General features: G+C 46.2%; 1 protein-coding gene and 1 long non-coding RNA gene across 3 annotated transcripts in view; both read right to left on the reverse strand.

Annotated features, from left to right (window-relative positions):
- Positions 1-996: 996 nt before the first annotated feature.
- On the reverse strand, positions 997-19,700 carry LOC144118995 (uncharacterized). Its single transcript, XM_077651749.1, has 4 exons — positions 19,608-19,700; positions 4,031-4,080; positions 3,634-3,705; positions 997-1,355 (listed from the first exon to the last, which is right to left on the reverse strand). Exons 1-4 carry the CDS (start codon positions 19,696-19,698, stop codon positions 1,191-1,193), a joined length of 378 nt encoding a protein of 125 aa, XP_077507875.1. The 5' UTR covers positions 19,699-19,700; the 3' UTR covers positions 997-1,190.
- A 962-nt stretch (positions 19,701-20,662) lies between these two features.
- Positions 20,663-20,825, reverse strand: part of LOC144118997 (uncharacterized) — an 8,111-nt gene continuing 7,948 nt past the window's right edge. For both annotated transcript variants that reach the window (XR_013312218.1, XR_013312217.1), the window contains one exon: positions 20,663-20,713. This is a non-coding gene — a long non-coding RNA (uncharacterized LOC144118997). The remainder of the gene's footprint in view (positions 20,714-20,825) is intronic.

The following is a 20,825-nucleotide window of genomic DNA, read 5'->3' on the forward strand; positions in this document are numbered from 1 at the left end:
AAAATAGGAGCATATTCCTCGAGCATCATATTTTTCTGGTTTAGCGAACAAAATGTTATGATTCAGGTAATCAAAAGCCTTGCTGAAATCTTCGAAGATGCATATTTACGTTCAAAATTTTGCCGGGTAAGTTCTTAATGTGACAGAAGATTATATTGAGTAGACTATTCTTTTCTAAACCCGAAGTGCGAATGAGGTAGCAATCTGTATTTAGTAAACGCGTTGTCAATTCTTTTCTAGCATTACCTTTCCTTATACATCTGGAAAAAACCACACAGAAGTGAAGAAAACAGTTCGCTAAAACTGCCTAATCATATTCTATAAAGATAACTAATTTTAAACCCTTAATTCGAGTAAAAACATTGGATGAAAAGGATAAATTCAAATAAAACCTAGATACGGGGTTGTTCTATCTGCAACAAACTTAAGCGGCTTTATTTACCGCTCACATTAATTATTACTGCGTGTACATCTAAAACTTATGAACACTTTAATATATTCCTCGGAATCTGATAAAAAAACAGCGATTCTTTAGTCATATTATTGTTATATCAGTCGCAACACTAGCATTTCTACTCGCCATGAGGAAAGTAATGGACTGCTTCTCTAGTTCCATCCACAGCGGCAACGTGTTTGCAGTTCGGACACTATGTCTAGCACTTGCATATTTTAGAAACAATTTTGACCGTAACACCCAAATGAAAGCGCAAGAAAACGATTGTGTTCAATCTTCTATCAGTCTTCTAGTCGCGCTATATTTAATACGGCAAGATTCAGTGCGAGGCACGCGCCGGAGATCCGTCGTCGGAGTAAATATTGAGAATTAACTAAAACACTGCTGAGACTTACAATCGTGTCTGATGTACATTTGAAATTTGTATCAGACATGAGGCAAGTGCACCTTCGGAACCATAAAGGGACTCGTAACTCAAAATATTCCAACCTCAAGAAGGAAAACCTCACGAAGCAAAAAAAAAAAAACTAAACTTCAATATATTGTCTGAGAAGTCACGTCTCTTTATTCATCACATCCGCTTTATATTTAGGACCAAAGCAGTTTATTGTGAACCACTGACTCACGACTTCTTTAGGTTTGTTGGAAAGTCAGTCCTTGGTTTACGGAATAAAATAAGCATTTCCTTGCCGGAAGCACAGAAAGTAACAAGCCGCTTTCCATTACGCAGCCTGTGCTATTGAGCATTGCTTTCATTAGAAATACTTATGGTCATTATCGGTAGTCGCGTGCAGCAAGTCTGGTCGCCACAATTTTCACAATGACCTGAAACGCAAGCGCCTAGTTGGCATGGTTTGGTGTCGTACTGGTTCATGGCAGTGGCTTCTTCAACTCTCATGGGCTGAAAAAGACGACCCCAATAACGAACACATGATTCGAAAGCAGCTATAAAAGAAATTATGCCTGCTCCTGCAGGCTTATTAAAGGTACAGAATTATTCTAGGGTGGTAACACGCTGAATAAAACATATTCAGCTGGTACTAACGAACACGGTTTGAGAGAGCGCTAGACACCAACTCGCTATCCCAGTCTGGACCGTATTATGTGTCATACAAATGTGGAAGTGGCTTCATGATGCGCCCGATAGAGAAGTGCTCCTTTGAAATGACTGAATCAGCAAAATTAATTTTTAACGTTACCACGTGCATGACAAATAACTTGCCTCTTTAAGGATGAATAGCCTAGATCTTGAATTATTTGAAGTTAAAAGTATGATGCCCTTGATAAAAGTTGATAAAAGATCTCTCTCTTTCTCTCTCTCTCCAACACACACACACACATACATAAAAATTTATTACGCTTTATATATACATAGATATAGTACAATTCTGTGCCCGCAGCAGAGGGCGGCCCGTGACTGTGGTTAGGAGCGCACTCCGCACCAACAAACAAGGAGTAAGGCGATACAGATTAATGAAAACAAATTATAATATTCGGAAAAAACTGTCAGAGAACCCCCGTTTGCACCCATGACATGCTGTTCGCTTCGATGCCCGTTTAAGCAACAGAATATTTCCGGCTAGGCCAGCACCGCAGAAAAGTTAGAGACAGCGTTTGCAGTAACATAACGTATTACTCTCGGCCCCATAAGTTCACACCCCGCTTCCAAGACAGCATCGCGATAATCAAGTACACGGTTTAAAAGACAAGAGAGATCATACTGATCTAAAATTACAAGGACTGCACTGAAAAATTATGTAAGCGGTCCAACCATATTGTTGTTAAAAAAAAAGACAAATGGCCTACCTGGATGCGATGCGGCTTCCGAACAATGAAACATGATTTATGTTCTTTCTCGTGTGATTTGTTCTTTTTTGCGATTTGTTTCAGTTTCGCGATTGGGGTGCTAGCATCTCTGACACGTTCCTCTTTTCACCCATGCTTTCCTCTGAACATCTTGAGCGAATGAATGTAACCGTTCAGTGGAAATTACCGCTCGTATAATTATGTATTCTCGTCTACTTGTCCGTGTCTTTGTAGCGCTATGAATGCTCGCATTGCCTACCCGCTAGTCCGAACCCTCAGACTGATAATTGCAGCGGAAAAGTACCTCGGAAAATCGTAAACAACGTCTGAGTGCAATACTCCCTCCCCTAAAGGGCGTATAATTCTGCGAACACCAGAACCTTTGCGGCGGTCCGAGTATTCTTCACGTTGGCATGAAGCGTTAGCCCATATAAGTGACTACTGCAGGCAGGCATTTTGGTACGGAGTTTTTCAAAAAGAAAAGCACGCGTGGTCCATATCATAGTATTTCGCGCAGCTGAAACTTAAATTTACAATGAAGTGAACAGGATACGCAGCTCATGCACACAGCTTAAGGCGATATATTTCAGTGTTGGACTGATGTCAGTGAACGCGCTATCTCTTTTTCATTAAGGTGGTTTTTTTACAAGTGAGTGAAAATATTATGGAACATTTAGGACGAAATTTCTTCACAAGGGCCAACAGATTAGCTAGCAGATTTCAAGACAGAAAATGAAAGCTCTTTCTCTCGCATAAAATACGTCATCATGATGAAGCACGGTGCGGTGCATAAACGTATTTTTCTTTTCTGTGTCTGTGTTTTTCTTATGCGAAACCTTTCAACCCAACTAACGCCGAGACACCTCCCAGTCGCTTATATAGCTTGTCATCAGGTTTGAACCAAACTGGAGTTCGTTTTCTGCTTAGCTCTCTGAATATTTTTTTTCACATCTGCTGTGATATATTTGTCTTGTGCAACACCACATTATTCTTCTATACTTGTAAATAACAAATAGAATTTCATGACCTCCTGACAACAACTTATTTCCAAGAAAAGAAATGAAATATTCAATCTATATTAATCGACAAAATTGAATTTTACTAGTGGCGATATCCAAACATAAGAAGTAATTAAAGAGATGCGTGCAACGCCTCGTACCTTTTGCTGTCTTACGTCACAGACTACAAAATTTTACAGCATATATGGTCTCGGTGCATATTTATGTCCTGCATTTTTTACCTAAATTCATTATTACTCTTTCATAAGAAGGACAGAACATCCGCATATATGTTTTGAGAGTCGAGCTTGGTAATATATCTAAAACGCCTAGCCTATGCGTACAAAACCCCCATGAAGAAAATGGAGCACTTACTATGCATTTACTGCCATCTGGCAAGCTCTTGTTTCCTTCCCTAATGCATGTCACGTGGCAGCCAACGGGGAGCTAAAAGACCAGAGAGGACCGGAGGGGGATGCTGTATACTACGGCAAATAAGGCAGTTCAAGCTTTCAAGCGCATCCTTGATTTTGGTCATCCTAACATGAACGTTAAATAATAACTTATGCAGTGATGTTACGTGCACATTGCCATTATCTTGCCATCAACTGCTCAGGATTACCTAACATTGGCTTAGTGAAATTATATTCAAGTTTTATATTCTATTACTGCTGCAGGGCATACGCATGAAAGCACAACAGGAATCATATTTTTAATGGACAGGTTTAAAAGTACACGAAAGGAAAGTAAAAAATCTCAGAGTTTGACTAACCGGACCATGGGTGGTGTTGAGCGCCGGAATCGTGCATATATCATGAGTTTCTGAAAGATAAAGCAGTTCATTAAGGAAAAACTCATCATGCCGACGTTCGTTGCGATAAAAACTAAGCGAAAGAAACTGTGTGGCACCTCTGGGGCACCTTCTGCGTATATGATCATGTTCCGGCCTTTGTTCCCATAAAACACAAAATGAATGTTCTCACACCAGGGAGCTTGTTTCACGCAGTCGGCGTGAACCTTTTTTTAGCTTACGTCACGGATTACCAGGTGGCACTTTATATCTTCGTATCTCTAAAGAGGATCCTGCTGCACGCTTTAAGCGCATGACCACACTCAGTGTTGCGGAGTGTGCGAATTGGTATACATAAATGACTTTATTATAATACGAAGTCGCTATGTATAGCTGCAGATTTACGGACCGCAATTTTCTACTTCTTATTCTTTTACGCCCCCTCATCCCTCTACCCCAGTGCAGAGCAGCCAACCGGAACATTTTGCTGGTTAACCTCCCTGCCTTTCCTCTACAACTTCTCTCTCTCTCTCTCAAGTTTCTCCAAGTAGATTTATTGTAAGATCAGCCTTTGCGAAGCCTGCGGAAGTAATAAACGTCGCCGAGGACATTCCTGGAAGCGGCTTGGCTTTGTACTTGCGGCACCAAAACTGACCGCGTACAAAAAAAACATCGGCCAGAGCCAGTGCTGTCCTGTCTGTTTAGCCTTCATTTGTGGCTTTTATTTTCCTTCAAATGACATGAACCAAGCAACTCGTTTTGTCGAACTAAATCCCTGTGATATTTTAGGCCCTCCTGTACTTGATATCGAAACAGCTAAGTTGGGTGTTTGAAGGAGTCCTCAATGGCTGTGCACCGAGATTCCTGCCGGCAGTAATTGCATTGTGGATCGACCACTGCCCGAAAGCGCACTTTAAAAACACTTCAACACATTTAATGTTAGCAGTGAGTATAAGACGGCCCTTCATTGCCAACTGTGAATTACGTAAGGAATCTCACACGGCTTCTTTGTCGGAAATGCATTCCTTATAATCACACGTCCAACAGAACCCAAAGCCATCTTCAGCCATGAAGCATGTTCAAACAGGCTTTTTGGCTAATAAAGACAAGCCTAGCTGTGAGAGATGCTCCTGTTCAGGAGAGAGAGCGCTTTGTGCTACAACACCAAGACGTTTATGCTTGAACACTGTAATCCTTAGGCAGATATTATCTGCATCAGTAGAGCTTCGAAGCAGCTTGCGGAAAGTTGATACGGCGTCCAGAAGCCCTACAATGGCGGTATCGCACAGCGGCGGGGACAGCACACCCCTAGACACGCTTCCTGTGCTCTTCGCTAGGCTCCCAAGGTGCCAGAAAAAGGCGTCCAGTAATTGCTTACACCGTAGCTGACTGAAAATGACCTCTCTGGCAAGACCGAGTACTCAGCCATCGATACATCTATAATAAGGCAAGGGTTGAAAGGCCTTTATTTATTGTTGTGCTATTTGTGACAGACCAAATATACGACACTGTCTTCGCACTCAAACTAGGGTGGAAAGCCGTCAGGCAAGACGGCAGGTATAGTTTGAATTCTACGCCCAACGGTAGAGCCTAATTCATGTGTTCATCTCCTTTAGCTTTCTAGTAAAAACGCTGAGTGGCTCTGGCATGTTGGAAATGATATCTACCGCGGCTCCAACAAGGCTATTAACCAGTCTGATGAATAAATAAGGCTGACGGAATATCTTCTGCCTCATAACACCCGTTTAAAACGTTTAGGAGGCCTTGCAGCCTCTCGTCAGGGAAGTATCGAAGCATTTCAGTCCAGTCATGATCGAGGCCTGAACGCGTCGTCGCCAAAGCCTTCCTAGAGCAGTCTACTATTCTCACTTTTTGAACTGAGTATCCATAGCACACGCAAATGAGTTCACGCGTAATACATCTGACAGATTTGGTCTTCCTTTGACACAAGCATCAGCGAAGTCAACACCTAGGAAGGCAATGCATCTCTAGGTATAAAGGAAGCACGTCCAAACCTTCTTCTTGCTATAATATTCCCAAGAAACTGTTCACAGTGGACCATATTTTTGACATTGGCGCGGTAGCCCTCAGAATAGTGCAAAAAAATATCCATCGTTCTCTTCTTAGCTTTTCAGAATAACGTAACAGCCGCATTATACAGATTGTAATCCATCCTCAAACCTGCATCGCCATTCCCCCGCGTAAGTACCCGCTCCGCTGATCGTATCGCTGAACAAAGATTTTTTTTAAGCTTCAGATCAGTCGCCCGAAAAGACGCTGGCAGCTAAGATTCCTGTTGAATTTTTCATGGTCAGTTTTCCTGCCTTTGGGATGACTCATAAGTTCGAATCGGTCGTCATACACTTGGTCCATAGCAAAAACATTGTCACGCGCCACCTGTGGCCGCGGAAGAAGCAGCTCGGAAACCACATGCGGATGCATCAAGCTCTGCTTGACTCATTACATATCGCATATCATCGGCGTCGTCAACGAATGTTGAGGCATCCTGAGTCGATGATTCAACTCCCTCTCCAACAGATCCTCTGCTGCCGCCGACCATTTTGAGTCTCCGTTAGCGGCTCTTTTCAGTTGCTGAGCTCAGTGAATTTCCGTAATAGTCTTCTGAGCATGGTCACTCTCTGGCTACTAGCCTGATTTAGCCGTTGAAAGCGCCTGCCTGTTTTAGGTGGTCCTGAAGCGACACCAGTCATGACGTGACAACGACGCCATTCGATGTGTGAGTAAAAATTCGCTCTTATAACTAACAAAACACAAGAGCTGAAGCAGCGAGCTTCTCAACAACAAACATCGCATTCTTTACACCTCATAAATTGGAGACAGCAACCCTAACTTTTTACTGTTGCTACTGTCGTCATAGAGATGTTGACGGAAAAATCTACGAATCGGAAGAATTTTAATTTTATTCTTAAGGGCTGCGCACAAACCCAGCAGCTTTCCATCGGAGCACGCAAATTCCACTCAGCAGTCACCTGATAAGTGAGGGGAACTTGACGTTGTTAATATACCTGTGTAATATGAGTTATCCATACTTTAAGGAAATGCGAATTATTGCTGTAGTTTTGTTCCAACATGTATACACGGTTCGGCTCCCGCATTTGTGTGGAAATGCACTTCGTGCAAATTTGCTTCGTTTGTGGTACACTTCGTGCACTGACGTGGAAACGTGCGGCACCGATCATACTCAAGCGTAATGTTACGTTTCACATTGTTGATCACCGCCTTCCATCTGAGGTGCACAGCACCGGGAGGAAGAATAAAAATTTCTAACATCATGTTCGGCACAGCAGTCATGAATATGCCATTCTTCTACCTGCATGTCAATGACGTGCTGCAAACGAGCAGCAGTGAGATCTGTCCAAGTGGTTTTGTTGGACCCGCAAACCAAGACTTTGTTGGTCCAACTTTAATTGTTGGACCTGCAAACCAAGACTTTGTTGGTCCAACTTTAATTGTTGGACCTGCAAACCAGGAACAGCAGTCACTCTGTTAATACCTTCCGCAGTGGAGGTGGAATAGCGCATGACTAGAACAATAAGGCAGAATGCAGCATCGCAATATTGTTGACAGGCAACACAGATGCTATAAACTCGTGTAGACGAGCTATAGACCAGCTTTCTAGGGTTCCACAATGATCTCGAAGAAAATAGAGGCGACCAACATCTGCTGCCGACCTCCGAGCTTCCTCCTCACCCTGTGCCGCAGCAGGTATTCGTCCGTATCCTAATCTGTTTGGATGCGAACGTTTGCGACCATTTTGCAGAAAGCTGGACCTGAAAAAACTTCAAGATCACTGCAGAGACTGCACTGGAAAAATGCGAAAGCATTAGTGTTTGCCGCGATCAAGCTGCCTCCTAGTCGACGCCTTTCTACACCTACATACCCACCATTCATCGATCTCCGATGCTACCACTCGACGATGTGTACTTTTTGTTGCTGTGCTCTGATTCGTTGTAGGCATGACGTCACACCTTTATGACGTCACCTGGTCTCACCGATTAGCCTCATTATTTGAACCAATTATTTAGCCTTGTTACTTATAATCATTAATTACTTCCTAATGTTAATAACAGCTGACTAATGACACATAATTTACATTTTTTATTCATTGACTTTACATACTTCACCACACCTCTCTTCAGATCTTGACTGATGACGTTACGAGCTGATGACATCACGTTTGGCGACACATTTTGCTGACACGTTTTGCGCAAACATATAGCCTAGTATTGCTTTCACGTCGTCAAGCCCTACCAGCCAATTCTGCCTGCAGTGCCGATCTCTAACTGCAGCCGCCATTGAGCGTTGCAACGCCCAAGCGATCGCAGAATATTTCTGACCGCATGTTGGAAGGCACGTACTGTAGCTGCCTCAAAGATTCTGGGCGACTTTCACTGCCTTAACTCGTTCTCTACAGCAAGAGCCCCATAGGTTAACCTTGTGACGGCCTCACATATTGAGCCTGTCCACACGGGAAAGAGGTTTTGACTCAGATGGAACGAAATAAAAGAAGCGACCGCCATTGAGCGGGCCGTGCAGCAGCGCGGCCGCCGAAATTACTTCTTGTGCGGCGAGCCATGCAGCAGCCCGGCCGCTCTGAGCGTGTGCAGCGACAATTCGTCGTTGCGTGAGCTCATACGCGCGATGGTCCGTGTAGAGCTTAAGAAACTGACCCTCGCCTCGCCTGATCCGACAGGTGCCGCTCTTACCGAAATTGTGCGCGACGAGATCCGTCAAGCTTTTCACCGCCTCCTCCAGTCATGCCGGAGCCACGCCCCATGAGCTACGCCGCGGCTCTCCGTTCCGAGTTGCCACCTGCGGAACGTTTTCCATACCAGCCGCCGCCGCCGCCCGCTCCGCCGCCGTCATTCTACCAGTGGCCCAGCGAGGACCTGCATATCTTCTATAGGCTCGGAAGGCGGCTGCTTGGCGCATTTCTGACCAGCAGCCGCTCTGCTACCATTGCGAGGAGGCCGGCCACCTGTATCGCCGTTGCCCCTACCGCAAAATCGGCCTCTGGGGTCTTCACGTGACGCGACCTGTCCCCGTTTCGGTCAGCGACCCCACGAAAGAGAGGAATACTTTGCTGCCCGTGACACTTCCTCTTCCCGCCGACCACGATCTCTGTCTACCGTACTCTTCACGTTACCCAGCCGCCAGGTTTTCGCGGATGGGCTGCGGGACCGGTTTCCAAGCCCGCGCCGGGAAACTAAAAGCGGCGAGCTCAGGGGGAAGGTTTCTGACGGCACATATTCCGAAGACCCCCGAATGCCGCCGGAGCGCGATGCCGAGATCCTGATGCCGCCACAGCCTTATTCTGTGATACCGAATCTCTCTGACACCGGTGCAGTTGTTAGCGCTGACCTCCGCATTCACTTTGGCGGGCACCCGCTGACGGCTCTAGTTGATACAGGAGCGGACTTTTCAATAATAAGCAAGCACCTGGCTGATCGCTACAGCAAAGTGAAAATAGAATGGGATGGCCCGCAAATTCGTACTGCTGGCGGTCACCTCATGACGCCAGTCGTAAGGTAAACTGCTCGAGTCACTATTGCCAATTTGGTTGTTCGGCCACACTGCTGCAAGGTTCTGATTCTTGGAATGGACTTCTTGCACGAGTATGGTGCCATGATAAGCATTATTGGCCATCTGGTACCATTTTCGACCCCGGGAACAGTTTCACCCGACACCTAACCACGCAGAGCGGCCTTACGCGTCATGGACACGCATGTGACTATGCCTCCGCGATCCTGTGTCCTTGTTACCGTCATTTGTGACGACCGGTGCAGTGCTGAAGGTGTAGCAGAACAGAACACTGCGCTTGTGCTCTGTCATGGGCCCTGCATAGCCAGAGCTATCGTAACGCTACGCAACGGCCTGGCAGATATACGTCTAAAGAATGTCGGGACCGAACGGCGACACACCGCCAAAGGCGCCGCAGTCGCATACTTCGAGGGCATCACCGAAACTCACGACTGTCTTGGCCTCCAGAGCGAAAAATTCACCTGTCCCACACCCTAGTTGGTCCTTGATGGGAACCCAGGCTTGCCACCAACCGAGAGGGAAAGACTACTCGGCCTTCTGCATCATTTTCAAGACTGTTTCTCGACTACATCGGCAGTCAAACAGACGCTTCTCGCTCAGCACCGCATAATAGCGGACGACAGTACCGGACCGGTTCGACAACACCCATACCGTATCTCAGTGCGGGAGAGTGAAGCCATAGCTCAGCAAGTCCAAGAGACGCTGCAGGATGGCGTTGTCCAGCCATCGAAGAGCCCTTGGGCTTCGCTTGTGGTTTTGGTTAAGAAGAAAGATGGCAGTCTGCGATTTTACATTGACTACCGAAAGCTTAACCAGTCCGCGAAAAAACGCCGCATCCCTCTGTAAGATGTTGAAGTAACGAGCGTTAGCTGTTTGGTTTACTAGGTGGAGAAAGCGAAGACGAACTCGCCGCTCGTCTAGAGAAACGGAATGTAATACCCTTTGAAATGGGGTGGGTTGCCACCATGCTCGGCTACGCGTGCACGCATGCCGGCTAGCGGAATGATCGCCGCCTAGCACCATCTGTCAGAGAAATTACGATGCACGTCTACCCATTGTCGACCCCCTCAAGATAAGTTCCAAACGGAATTTCCTTCGTTTGGGGGGTCAAGATGGGCCTAGAATTCGGCTTGCGGTGCGATATGGTAACGCTTCAATTAGTAATTTCATGTATACAGTGTTTACCTATTATTTAATCGGGGTTTTATTTCTATACTACAACCCATAGAGTATTATTTGCCTACCAAATTCGGTATACAACTACCCCTGGATGGGTGCCCGTTGTTGTCAGATTATATATAGCGGAACTAATGTGTAGATGTATATCGATTATGTCATTGGGTCTTCACAGCATTTGGAGGAGTAGAATGGCTTTTAGACATTGTGACTTGGATGCACGATCGGTATGTGATTATTTTGTCGAACATATGTATAAATTAAGAGAATTCCTGACGCAGCAGGACAATGCGGATGATGTATTGAGTCTGACGGACTAACTTGTTGTAATGAAAGTCCATTAGACACGGTTGTCTGCCAAGGGGCATGCCAACTACGATATTTTATTGATGTGTATATTCATGCAATAAAGAAAAAAAAAGGCCCCATAACGGGACAGTTTCCCTACCTGTTTTAGGATGTTTTTTGGTGAAGAGGTAATGGGGTGAGAGGGCGCAACCAATTTTAATGGCTGCCATCTTGGATTTAAAAAACCGACACTATGCCGCCATTTTGTCCATTGACGTCATACTCACATAATTCCACCTCTATCGACCATATTGGACCGTGACATCATCATTGGCACGTGACAGGCAGGAGTTTCTACAATGCTATTGTAGATGACGCTACAAGTCTCAATGCGAGATGCGCTCTTTTCTAGTTTCAGCCACAGATCGCGCTTTGATCTCATGGTCGTAGGAGACCTCACAAGTCGAAACGTGATTAGTAGTTGCTGCGTCAGATGGTGCTTTGATCAAGGGTAGTAGCAGACCCTACGATATCTCGAAACGTGATGAGTAAGAGCTAACTCTCATAAAAAAGGCGTCTACCTGTTGCCACGCTTTGACGACTCTCTTGACCGTCTGCGGCACGCACGCTACTTTTCTTCACTCGACTTAAAAAGTGGTTGCTGGCAGATCGAAGTTGACGATCGGGATCGCGAGAAGACAGCGTTCGTGACGCCGGATGGCATTTATGAGTTTTAAAGTCCTTCTTTTCGGTTCGTGTTCGGTTCCGGCAACATTTCAGAGAATAATTGACACCGTTCTGTCAGGCCTGAAATGGCAAACGTGCTTGGTGTAACTAGACCACGTTGTTTTACTCTCGCCAACTTTCGAAGAACACCTCCAGTGCCTCTTGACCGTGCTAAAGGCTATAAGATCTGCCGACCTGACGTTAAAGCCCTAAAATGCCACTTTGGTTATTAGGAGCTGCTTTTCCCGGGTGTTGTCGTCAGCCATCGCGGAGTCCGGCCGGATCCCGCTAAAACAGATGCCGTCGCCAACTTTCCCACTTCTTCGGACAAGAAAACGGTTTCGCGCTTTTGGGCCTTTGCTCGTATTGCCGGTGGTTGACTGAGAACGTTTCCCCACTTGCTGCACCATAGACGCATCTTACATAAGAGGACGTCCACACAGATGCCGGCAATGTGGGCGTTCCTGCTGTACTCGTCCAGTGGCAGGAGAGCGCCTGAGACCGTGACAGCACACGCCAGCCGGACTGTCTCGTGCTGAATCTAATTATTCTACGACCGAAAAAAAAATGTCCCGTCGTGGTATGGGCAGTGATGAAACTTCGACCTTACCTGTACGGCTAGCATTTTCAAGTCGTAAGCGACCGCCACTCTCTCTGCCGGTGGACGAACTTACGGGATCCCTCTGGCCGCCTTGCGCGTTGGAGCTGACGTCTTCAGGACTTCGACACGACCATCGTGTACAAATCATGGCGCCAGCATAACGATGTCGACTGCTTGTCCAGATCTCCAGTCGAGGTTGCGCGCGACGACGACGAACCGGACTTTCCGCTCATTTCAGCCGTAGACGCAGTGGCTATTTCCAGTCAGCAACGTGAGGGCCCGGCCGTGAAACCTCTCATCGATTTCCTGGAAGCGCGTGCCGAGGACGTTACCCAGCCTTTCGCAAGAACGCAGTCCTCCTTTTGTATGCGCAGCAACATGCTGTACAAAGCCAAGCTTTCTCCAACCGGAAGCGACTACCTCCTCGTTGTTGCAGCAAATCTCCGCGAATCATTATTGCAGGCGTGTCATGACGAATCTACCGCCGGTCACTTCGGCTACGCCCGCACTATGGCTCGGTTCCAGAAAACCTATTACTGGCCTAAGCTTGCAGCGACAGTGCGACACTATGTGCGCAGGTGCCGTAATTGTCAACGACGAAAAAGACCCCTTGTCAAGCCAGCTGGACTTTTACATCCTGTACAAGTGCCCAGAGTCCCGTTTGAGAAATTTGGCATGGACTTTCTCGGCTCTTTCCGAACTTCATCTTCGGGAAACCGGTGGATCATCGTCGCCGCTGCCTACCTTACACGCTACGCTGAAACCAAGGCCCTCCAGCGCTGCACAGCAGCCGACGCAGAGAAATTTTTTGTTGACCACATCGTCCTGAGGCATGGCGCCCCGGCACTTATTATCCCGGATAGAGGAACCGCTTTCACTGTCAAACTTTTTGGAATCCCTGACGCAGAGAAGTGGCACTACTCATAGGAAAACAACCTCCTACTATCCCCAGACAAATTTCCTGACCGAGCGCCTTAACAAAGCTCTCGTCGGCATGCTGTCCATGTACGTTGACGTTGAGCATCGATGTTGGGACGATATCCTGCCATATATTACTTTCGCTTTCAAAACGGCTCAACAGGAAACCACGCGGAGAACGCCCTTCTGTTTGTTGTACGGCCGCGATATGTCGTCAATGTTGGAAGCAAGGCTGCCCCATGATGGCCGCGACATCGACATTGGCGCCGAGAAATTCACGCTTCGCGCTGAACAAATTGCGCCAACAAGGCCGTGACGCCCGACGTTGGAACCGCCGCCACAGACTGATTACTGTTGTTTACTAGGAAGCGCAAAAAAGGAAACGACTTGCATAACCAACTAGCCCGGCAGCTTGCTAGACTGATGACGTTCGCGCCGTACGAATAAGTGTGGGTATGCACCCCCATTCGTCGCCGCGGTTTTTCCAAAAACTGCTAAAGAAGTATTTCGGTCCCTACAGTGTTCTCAGTCAGCTAAGCAACGCAACCTATGAAGTCCTTCCGGATGGGGTTTCCTGAACTACTCAGCAGAATCCACAGACTGTTCATGTCGTGCGGATAAGGCCCCTGTTTTTCACCACACATTTAGTGGCTAATTGCCGCGCGTTACGCAATCTTGTTTTTTTCTTTTTCATTATTTTCTTGTTAAAGCATCTGGCCGATGCTCTTTCCGAGAGGGAGCGTACTGCCGAGTCTACAACAATAGCCGCTCGGCGGCTGTTCGGCACGCAGCTCGTGCGCCACGCTGTTCGCTTCTGAAGAAGAAACTGAAGCTCCACTCTGGCCGTCTCGATTTGCTGTCGCATCTTCTCACAGCATCTCAGATTTCTGTGTGGCAGTTTCACTGCCATCTGGACGCCAGTTACCAGCGCTAACTGCTACGTGACGATATTCAAGAATTACATGTCAGCGAGTGCATGATCCAGAGGAAGGCTGGAGTGCCGAAGCTTACATGCCAATGCTTTGGAGCCGGAGTCTTCGACAGAAGGAACGGAGGGACTGCGGAGTTGACCTTCGTTCGATGAGGCTCAGCTTCTCTCCCTAAAGCATGGACGCTTGGGGCCGCCGGAACACAGACTGCCAGCGCTGTCGTCTCGGGCCTTACTCCTCACCCCACTGACTGGCTTTTTATCCTTTCTTTTCCCGCCCTTTCGGGCGATCCTTATTTCCAGGTTGGAGCGTCTCCCCCAACCTCCTCTCGGCGCTGGCGCCTGCGGCATCCCCCTCTTCCTATGCAATTTCGACCTTGCTCTGGCCTTTTCTTTCCCGGCCGGCGCCACTGTCGCTCTTACGGCGGGGTGCCAGAGCATTTGAATGCTTGTTGGGGTGATAATAAACTGCACGGTCAGGCTGTCACCCTTCTGATCCGTAATGAGCCTTGGACCCCCAACGACATGCGAGTCTTGGGCACCACAAAGGTAAGATGTCGCCGAGGCTACGACCCTCCGGAGACGAACAGCGCGCTTTTTACAACCTATGGTGCACCTCACCATCTCATATTCAAAGCTGCTGTTTCCTGGCAGAGGAGCGGAAGGTGCGGAACAGAAGAAGCACACCCTTTCTTCCTACAAAGAAGAATATTGCACCGTTTGCCGGTATTAGTTTTCTGTTTATAGATTACACTTTGAACATTCGTTAGCTTAAAGCATTTTAAGAGCGTTAGCTCTTACTCATCACGTTTCGAGATTTCGTGGGGTCTGCTCCCACCCTGAGATCACAGCGCCATCTGTGGCGGCAATTAGAAAACAGCATATCTCATATGAAGATTTGTAGCGCCATCTGCAATAGTATTGTAGAAAAAACAGCCTGCCGCGTGTAAACGATGATGTCTCGTTGCCATATAGAGTATAGGAATGGAACTATGGGTGAATTACGTCAGGGGATGAAATGGTGGCATAGTTCCGGTTCCTCGAATCCAAGATGGCAGCCATTAAAATTGGTTGCGCCCTCTCATTCCTTCCGCCCCCTCACAAAAAAATCCTAAAACGGGTAAGAAAACTGTCCCGTTATGGGACCGCTGTATATGTATACATTCGTTCCGCTATATATACCCGACAACAACGGGCACCCATTCGGGGCAGTTGTGTACCGAATTTGGTCGGCAAATAAAACCCTAGACGTCGTGGTATAGGAAAAAAAAACCAATTAATAGGTAAGCATTGTATACATGCAATTACTAATTGAAAAGTCCATATCGCGCCACAAGCCGACTTCGCCGTCCACCTTGACCCCCCAAACAAAGCAAGTACCGTTTGGGACGTATCATGAGGGGGAGTAACTGGACAACGGGCTCGTTCTTTTCCGCTTTCTTCGTATAGTAACCAAGCAGCTAACGCTTCTTGCTTCAACGTCTTTCAGACGGAGGCGGCCTTTCTTTTTTGTGCTACATCTTCCAACTTTGCACCACAGAAAGGCAAGAAGATTTTTTGCTTGAATTGAATACGTCAGGCACCTCTTGCTATGATGAGCTTTGATGAGCGCCAACTACGTGACCGACAGAGAAAAGCTGCTGTTCAGAGTAAAGGGTGGTTCACATGCAAGCAAATTGATGAACAGAGCGAACAGCGGCGCGGCGCTGCGAAGGGGTTCGCGAGCTTTTGTTTCACATGCACCTACACTGCGCGGTTCCCACCGCTGCGTAAACCAACGTTCCTGGCAAAATATATACGCTTGCAACCGGTTTTGGTGGCCTGCAAACACAAAAACGCATAATATATAAGCATTATTTTGTCATTTCTGTTCACAGTTTTTTTAAATACATATAATTTTTGCGTTTTAAGCATTAAACAGTACTTTATACAATTTCTTTTTTAAACAAAAGTTCGTACGTGCGGCGTACAAACTCGCAGGGCAACGCCGCGCCGCCATTGGTTGAGTTGCGGTGCTGCTGTGTCGCCGCCGCGAAAATTTCCAACTTTCCCGAACCTCACCGCTCCAGCCGCTGGAGCTTCCTCCACCGCCTGAGAGAGGGTGTATTCGCCGCGGCAGCGGAATTCACGAGCGGTTCGCTTGCATGTGAAACAGGCTTAAAGCGCCAAGCGGCGAGGCACACCGCGATGCCGCCGAGCCTTTTTCGGAATGACGCAGTTTCGGGCGTTTTGCATCCGTAGCTTTCCATTCGTCGCAAAGAAAAGCTGCCAATGAGTATAGCTCTTCATTCACTCTACGTTTGTATTCTGTTGCAGTACCGGAACAACAGAACGAGAATGGGACTCTTACGTTCTTCCTGTTTTTCTAATCAATCCATGCTGCACTCGGCGTCGCAGCTGCATTTCAATCCAGAAAATTTCTTCAGGACTTCATCTTATAAGCCTGTGGCTTTAGGTTTTTATATCGGAAAGGTAGTGAAGTACGTGCTCTTAACAAATCTGGGGCGATTCCTTGAAAGGAAACCACACCGAGAAGAGAAACCACTTCCACATTCTTTCCTGGTGCCGTCATTAGGCGGGAGACAAGAAGAGTTTTCGTCTTATTATAGAGCAACTGCACTCCCTAGCCCACTCAGCACAGTCTCCAAGGTGCCGGAAATCGGTCAAGCCGGCACATTGTCAAAGCCTTATCACAGTTCTATGTTGCAACGACCGGGACACCCTTCTCTGAAACCGGCTTCGTGCATCAAGACTGTGTTCCACATTGTGCATGTGTGCGGTATCAGGGCATTTTACTATTTTCCTGCGGCTACTCTGCGTACAGCTCGCTGTATGCTGCCACCGTCACCTCCAATTTTCACCCTCTACGCATTCCTTTTATTTCCCAAACCTAATCTCTGGTTTCGTGCACCAGGTAAGGGACACGTTGCTTCGGGAGAACTCTCTACCCAAATTCCGTATAATTTCTTACCAGAAACCACCGAAAAGTAATACGCCTTAAAGGAACACTCTGTACAACTCTATGAAATTTTTTTGTGATATCAAAATTTGATAGTTCGGAATTTCCTAGCTTTGTTGCCGCTTGCCTTGCAGCAGAAGATGAGTTTTTTTTCTAAGAGTCCTGGATTCGAAGTTGAAATTTTTTTTCCGCCACTCTGATTCTAGCTCGGGACTCTCTGATGACGAAATAGTTGAAAGGTGACACAAATTGACACAAACGTCTAATCCGTGATTACTGGCAGCGATAGGTGCAGCATGCAAGCAATCGAAATGAAAACCCCGCCGGCCGGACGTTCAAGCCCTATTATCAGCCGTGGCTGCCGTCGCTTCGTTTACGCTTGCACCAGAGTTGCGACAGATCTCGTTCCCGATCCCGATAAACTTCTCGTGAAGAACTCCTGCCTGCTCTTCAGCGACCTCAACCCCACATAGCGTACAATGCTTTTGAGGGCTGAGGCGCCGGGCTCGGCAGGATAGTCCGAGCGACGAGGTGTCGGAAGTTTCAGTAGCAAGCCAAGCTACTGTTGCGGCAGCGGTCACCACCGAGCCACCGTCACGACTTAACAGTAGAGTCTTGTACGTACGGATATATTTAAAATCTGCCATAAAATTCCTAGTAGCGCTGGTTACACAGCCCTGCGTCTTGGTACGCTGACGAAGCGAACCCGCCGAACAGTGCGTTTGCTAGCGTCGGACTCGTGTATCATTAGCTGGCCACAAGTCTTCCACGCCTCGCAGGTGTGTGAAGCGGCATCAGTATCGTCCGACGAACACTTATAGGGCACTTGGAGTTCCTCGCCTGCTCCGCACTTCTAAACCGATGCGCGCATAAACGAAAAAAACGCGGGCACAGGAAGCACTTAGCAGCCAATCACAATACATACCGAGCCCCAGCTGGCCGCATGTTGCGCCGACAAGTATCGGTTTTCTTTGGCTTCCAACGTTCAGGTTGTCTTTGTTCCGTCATCCTCGTTCGAGAAAAGACCACTTGTGTTTTCAGAACAAAAATTCCATACTTGAATATCGATCAAATGCGTGATCTTCATGACCGTTTGTCAGTTTTAGAGGTCCGCGATTTCCGTTGACTGTTTCGTCATTGTGCTGTACTTGAGATATTTGCCTGTGGCGGCGATACCTATATTTTAGTTCTTGCCTTTTTTCTACTTTACAAGAGCTTTGTTCTTAGTAAGAGTCCGTTTTTGTGTTTAGAGGCTCATTCCTTTGCATACAAGCCAACTTTAATCTCTAGTTACTCTCCCTTTAACAATGAACAGATCTCCAACCAGACCAGAAATGCTGGCTAATATCAAAACCGGCTTAAGAAAAGCGCAGGATATATGACCACTGAGGGCTTCAGTACATGGCAAGAGATGGAGAGTAACAGTGCTAACTTTAAATGAAGAAAGCCCAAGAAAAAAACAGGGGTTCACCAATACTGATATCGAGCTAGGCAGATTGCTAACACTCGAAAACCGGAACTTGTCCTGTTTCCATAGTCATTTTACAATGCAGGTTCCTCTGGAGCTGTTGCTTTTGCATTCTTTTTCCTGTGCTAGTCGTTGATTCTTTGTTATTCTTTTATCCGCTGATATCAAATTTTGAGAGGAATTCTCTGACAGACGCATCTCATGGAAGCGTGGCCGTTCTATGCAACAAGTTGCTTGGTTCGTCAAGTGTATTTTGTAATTCTAAATATCTATTGGCCTTCATAACTCAGATTTATAATCACAGATTCGATTATTTATGGTATTGTTAGATATTGATTTACTATAATTTATGATTGCTCATTCACTTTGTCGTCGAAGGCAAAGTTAACACTTGAAGAGATCCTTCGATCTATAGCATACAAGATAGGCATTGCCTGCTGTTAACTTCTTTTCTGCAATTTGCTTTTTTTTACTCTGCTTTTTAAAGTGTTCTGCGTGCTCATATGGAAAAATTATGTTTAAGTTAGTCGTGTGCTTGTACGCTTTTCTCCCAACCTGTGACGATGTTTGCTCCCTCATAGCTATACCCATTCAGGTCGTCTTGTTCTGAATCACTGTGTAACCACAATTTTTAACTCTCTGCTCGACTGTGTTTTCAGTTTCGTCTATGTGATCAATGAACAGTTACCTGAAAGTATATCTTTTAGTTGAGCTTGTACTGAGGAGAAACCTATATTGATTTACACACGAGATTTTGCTACGCCTGTTCGTAGTTCTTGTTTTAATTTCGCCTCTACAAGTACAGCTCTCTTTTTGTGGGTGCTTCCCAACAAGCCTGATTCGCTTTGGCAGACCTGGCGTAACCCTTTATACATTTAGTTCTATGAATCAAGATGACATTGCTAATAATACTTTGGTTTTTATTTCACTTACCATTAAAGTCGTATACTTCGCCAGAATCGTTAGTGGCCTCTGACATAGCGAATAGAGAAGAAGAATTGAAGACATATGGTGTAAAAGTCATTAAGACAACACGAAAAATGAAATCAAAGAACGTTTTTAAGACAAATGAGCTGTGTCCGGGAAAGTAGTGTCATTCAGTAGTTAAGTGTACTTCACAAATTATTTTATGCCCAGAGAAATACGAGCACTTGTGAATTCTCACAAGAATCCTAGGTACACCTCCAATAGTCCTAAAGTTTGTATAAAACTTCTCTTTCGAACTTGCTTGTGACCTCAGCAATGGCGCTTAGATACCGAGTAAATTGTTCACATAGTGTAAATTTAAATCTCTCTTTCGGTTAGTAAAGGAAATAAAACACTCAAACAGTTTTATCTGGGGTCTGGGGTTACATGAAATTTTTTCTGTCATTGGTATGTATTTGGAATCAGAACTGCATTCACAACCTCTGGAAGCATGATCGCGTTGAAATATGAAATTGAGTCTGGCAAAACGACACCCGAAGACGAAGCATAGATCCCTGACTTAACGAGTTTTAACATGCGGAATATTTTCAGCTGTAAAGCACGCAGTTGTGGAGAGCTTTAGAATAAAGCGAGGACAAACTGGCCGCGCAAACTAAGAAGGTGATTACTGCATGCAGATGTCTTTCCTATAATACAATGTAAATAGGTACTGATACTATATGCATCAGCTGACGGAAGGTAGGCAAATTCACATTAACGCTTGCTACGCACTCATTGGCCTTAGGACCAGTTAAATTATCAGCAACCTATTATTTAAGCGGAAGTAATGCTCTGTACACAGCCTTTACATTTGCTTGCTTTCCGCATTAGGCCTAAAGAAATTAGCTCCGGCACTGTGTACCCAGCTTTGTTAGTCACCCTCACGTAACACTTTCTCACTGACAAAACTATGGGTTCGCCTTCAGTAGGGTTATGCGCAGTGCCCTGCTGAGTGTTAATCGGCGTTACTTAAGCAAAACATTCAAATAAATCACGATTTACTTATCATCTGCAAGACTTACCGTATATGTACGCCAATGCTTCGTAGGGGTCACCGAGATCTATACTATAATCTAAGGTATGGGATGAAGAAACATACAAATATAGATACATCAACTATTGATTGCTGCTCATCTAAAACAACAACACGTAACGGTTCATATCTAGTGAAACAAGCAACTTCGC

The sequence above is a fragment of the Amblyomma americanum genome, chromosome 2 (assembly GCF_052857255.1).
Source record: "Amblyomma americanum isolate KBUSLIRL-KWMA chromosome 2, ASM5285725v1, whole genome shotgun sequence".
Lineage (NCBI taxonomy): Eukaryota > Metazoa > Arthropoda > Arachnida > Ixodida > Ixodidae > Amblyomma > Amblyomma americanum.

What these genes read in the sequence shown, in the direction of transcription:
- LOC144118995 (XM_077651749.1), bottom strand. Translation starts at nt 19,698, where the DNA reads ATGACTTTTACACCATATGTCTTCAATTCTTCTTCTCTATTCGCTATG. An exon ending in CGAAGTATACGACTTTAATG is followed by an intron (nt 4,081 to 19,607) that starts GTAAGTGAAATA and finishes TTTATCTTTCAG; the next exon opens with AAACTCATGATATATGCACG. An exon ending in CAGATGGCAGTAAATGCATA is followed by an intron (nt 1,356 to 3,633) that starts GTAAGTGCTCCA and finishes CGTCTTTTTCAG; the next exon opens with CCCATGAGAGTTGAAGAAGC.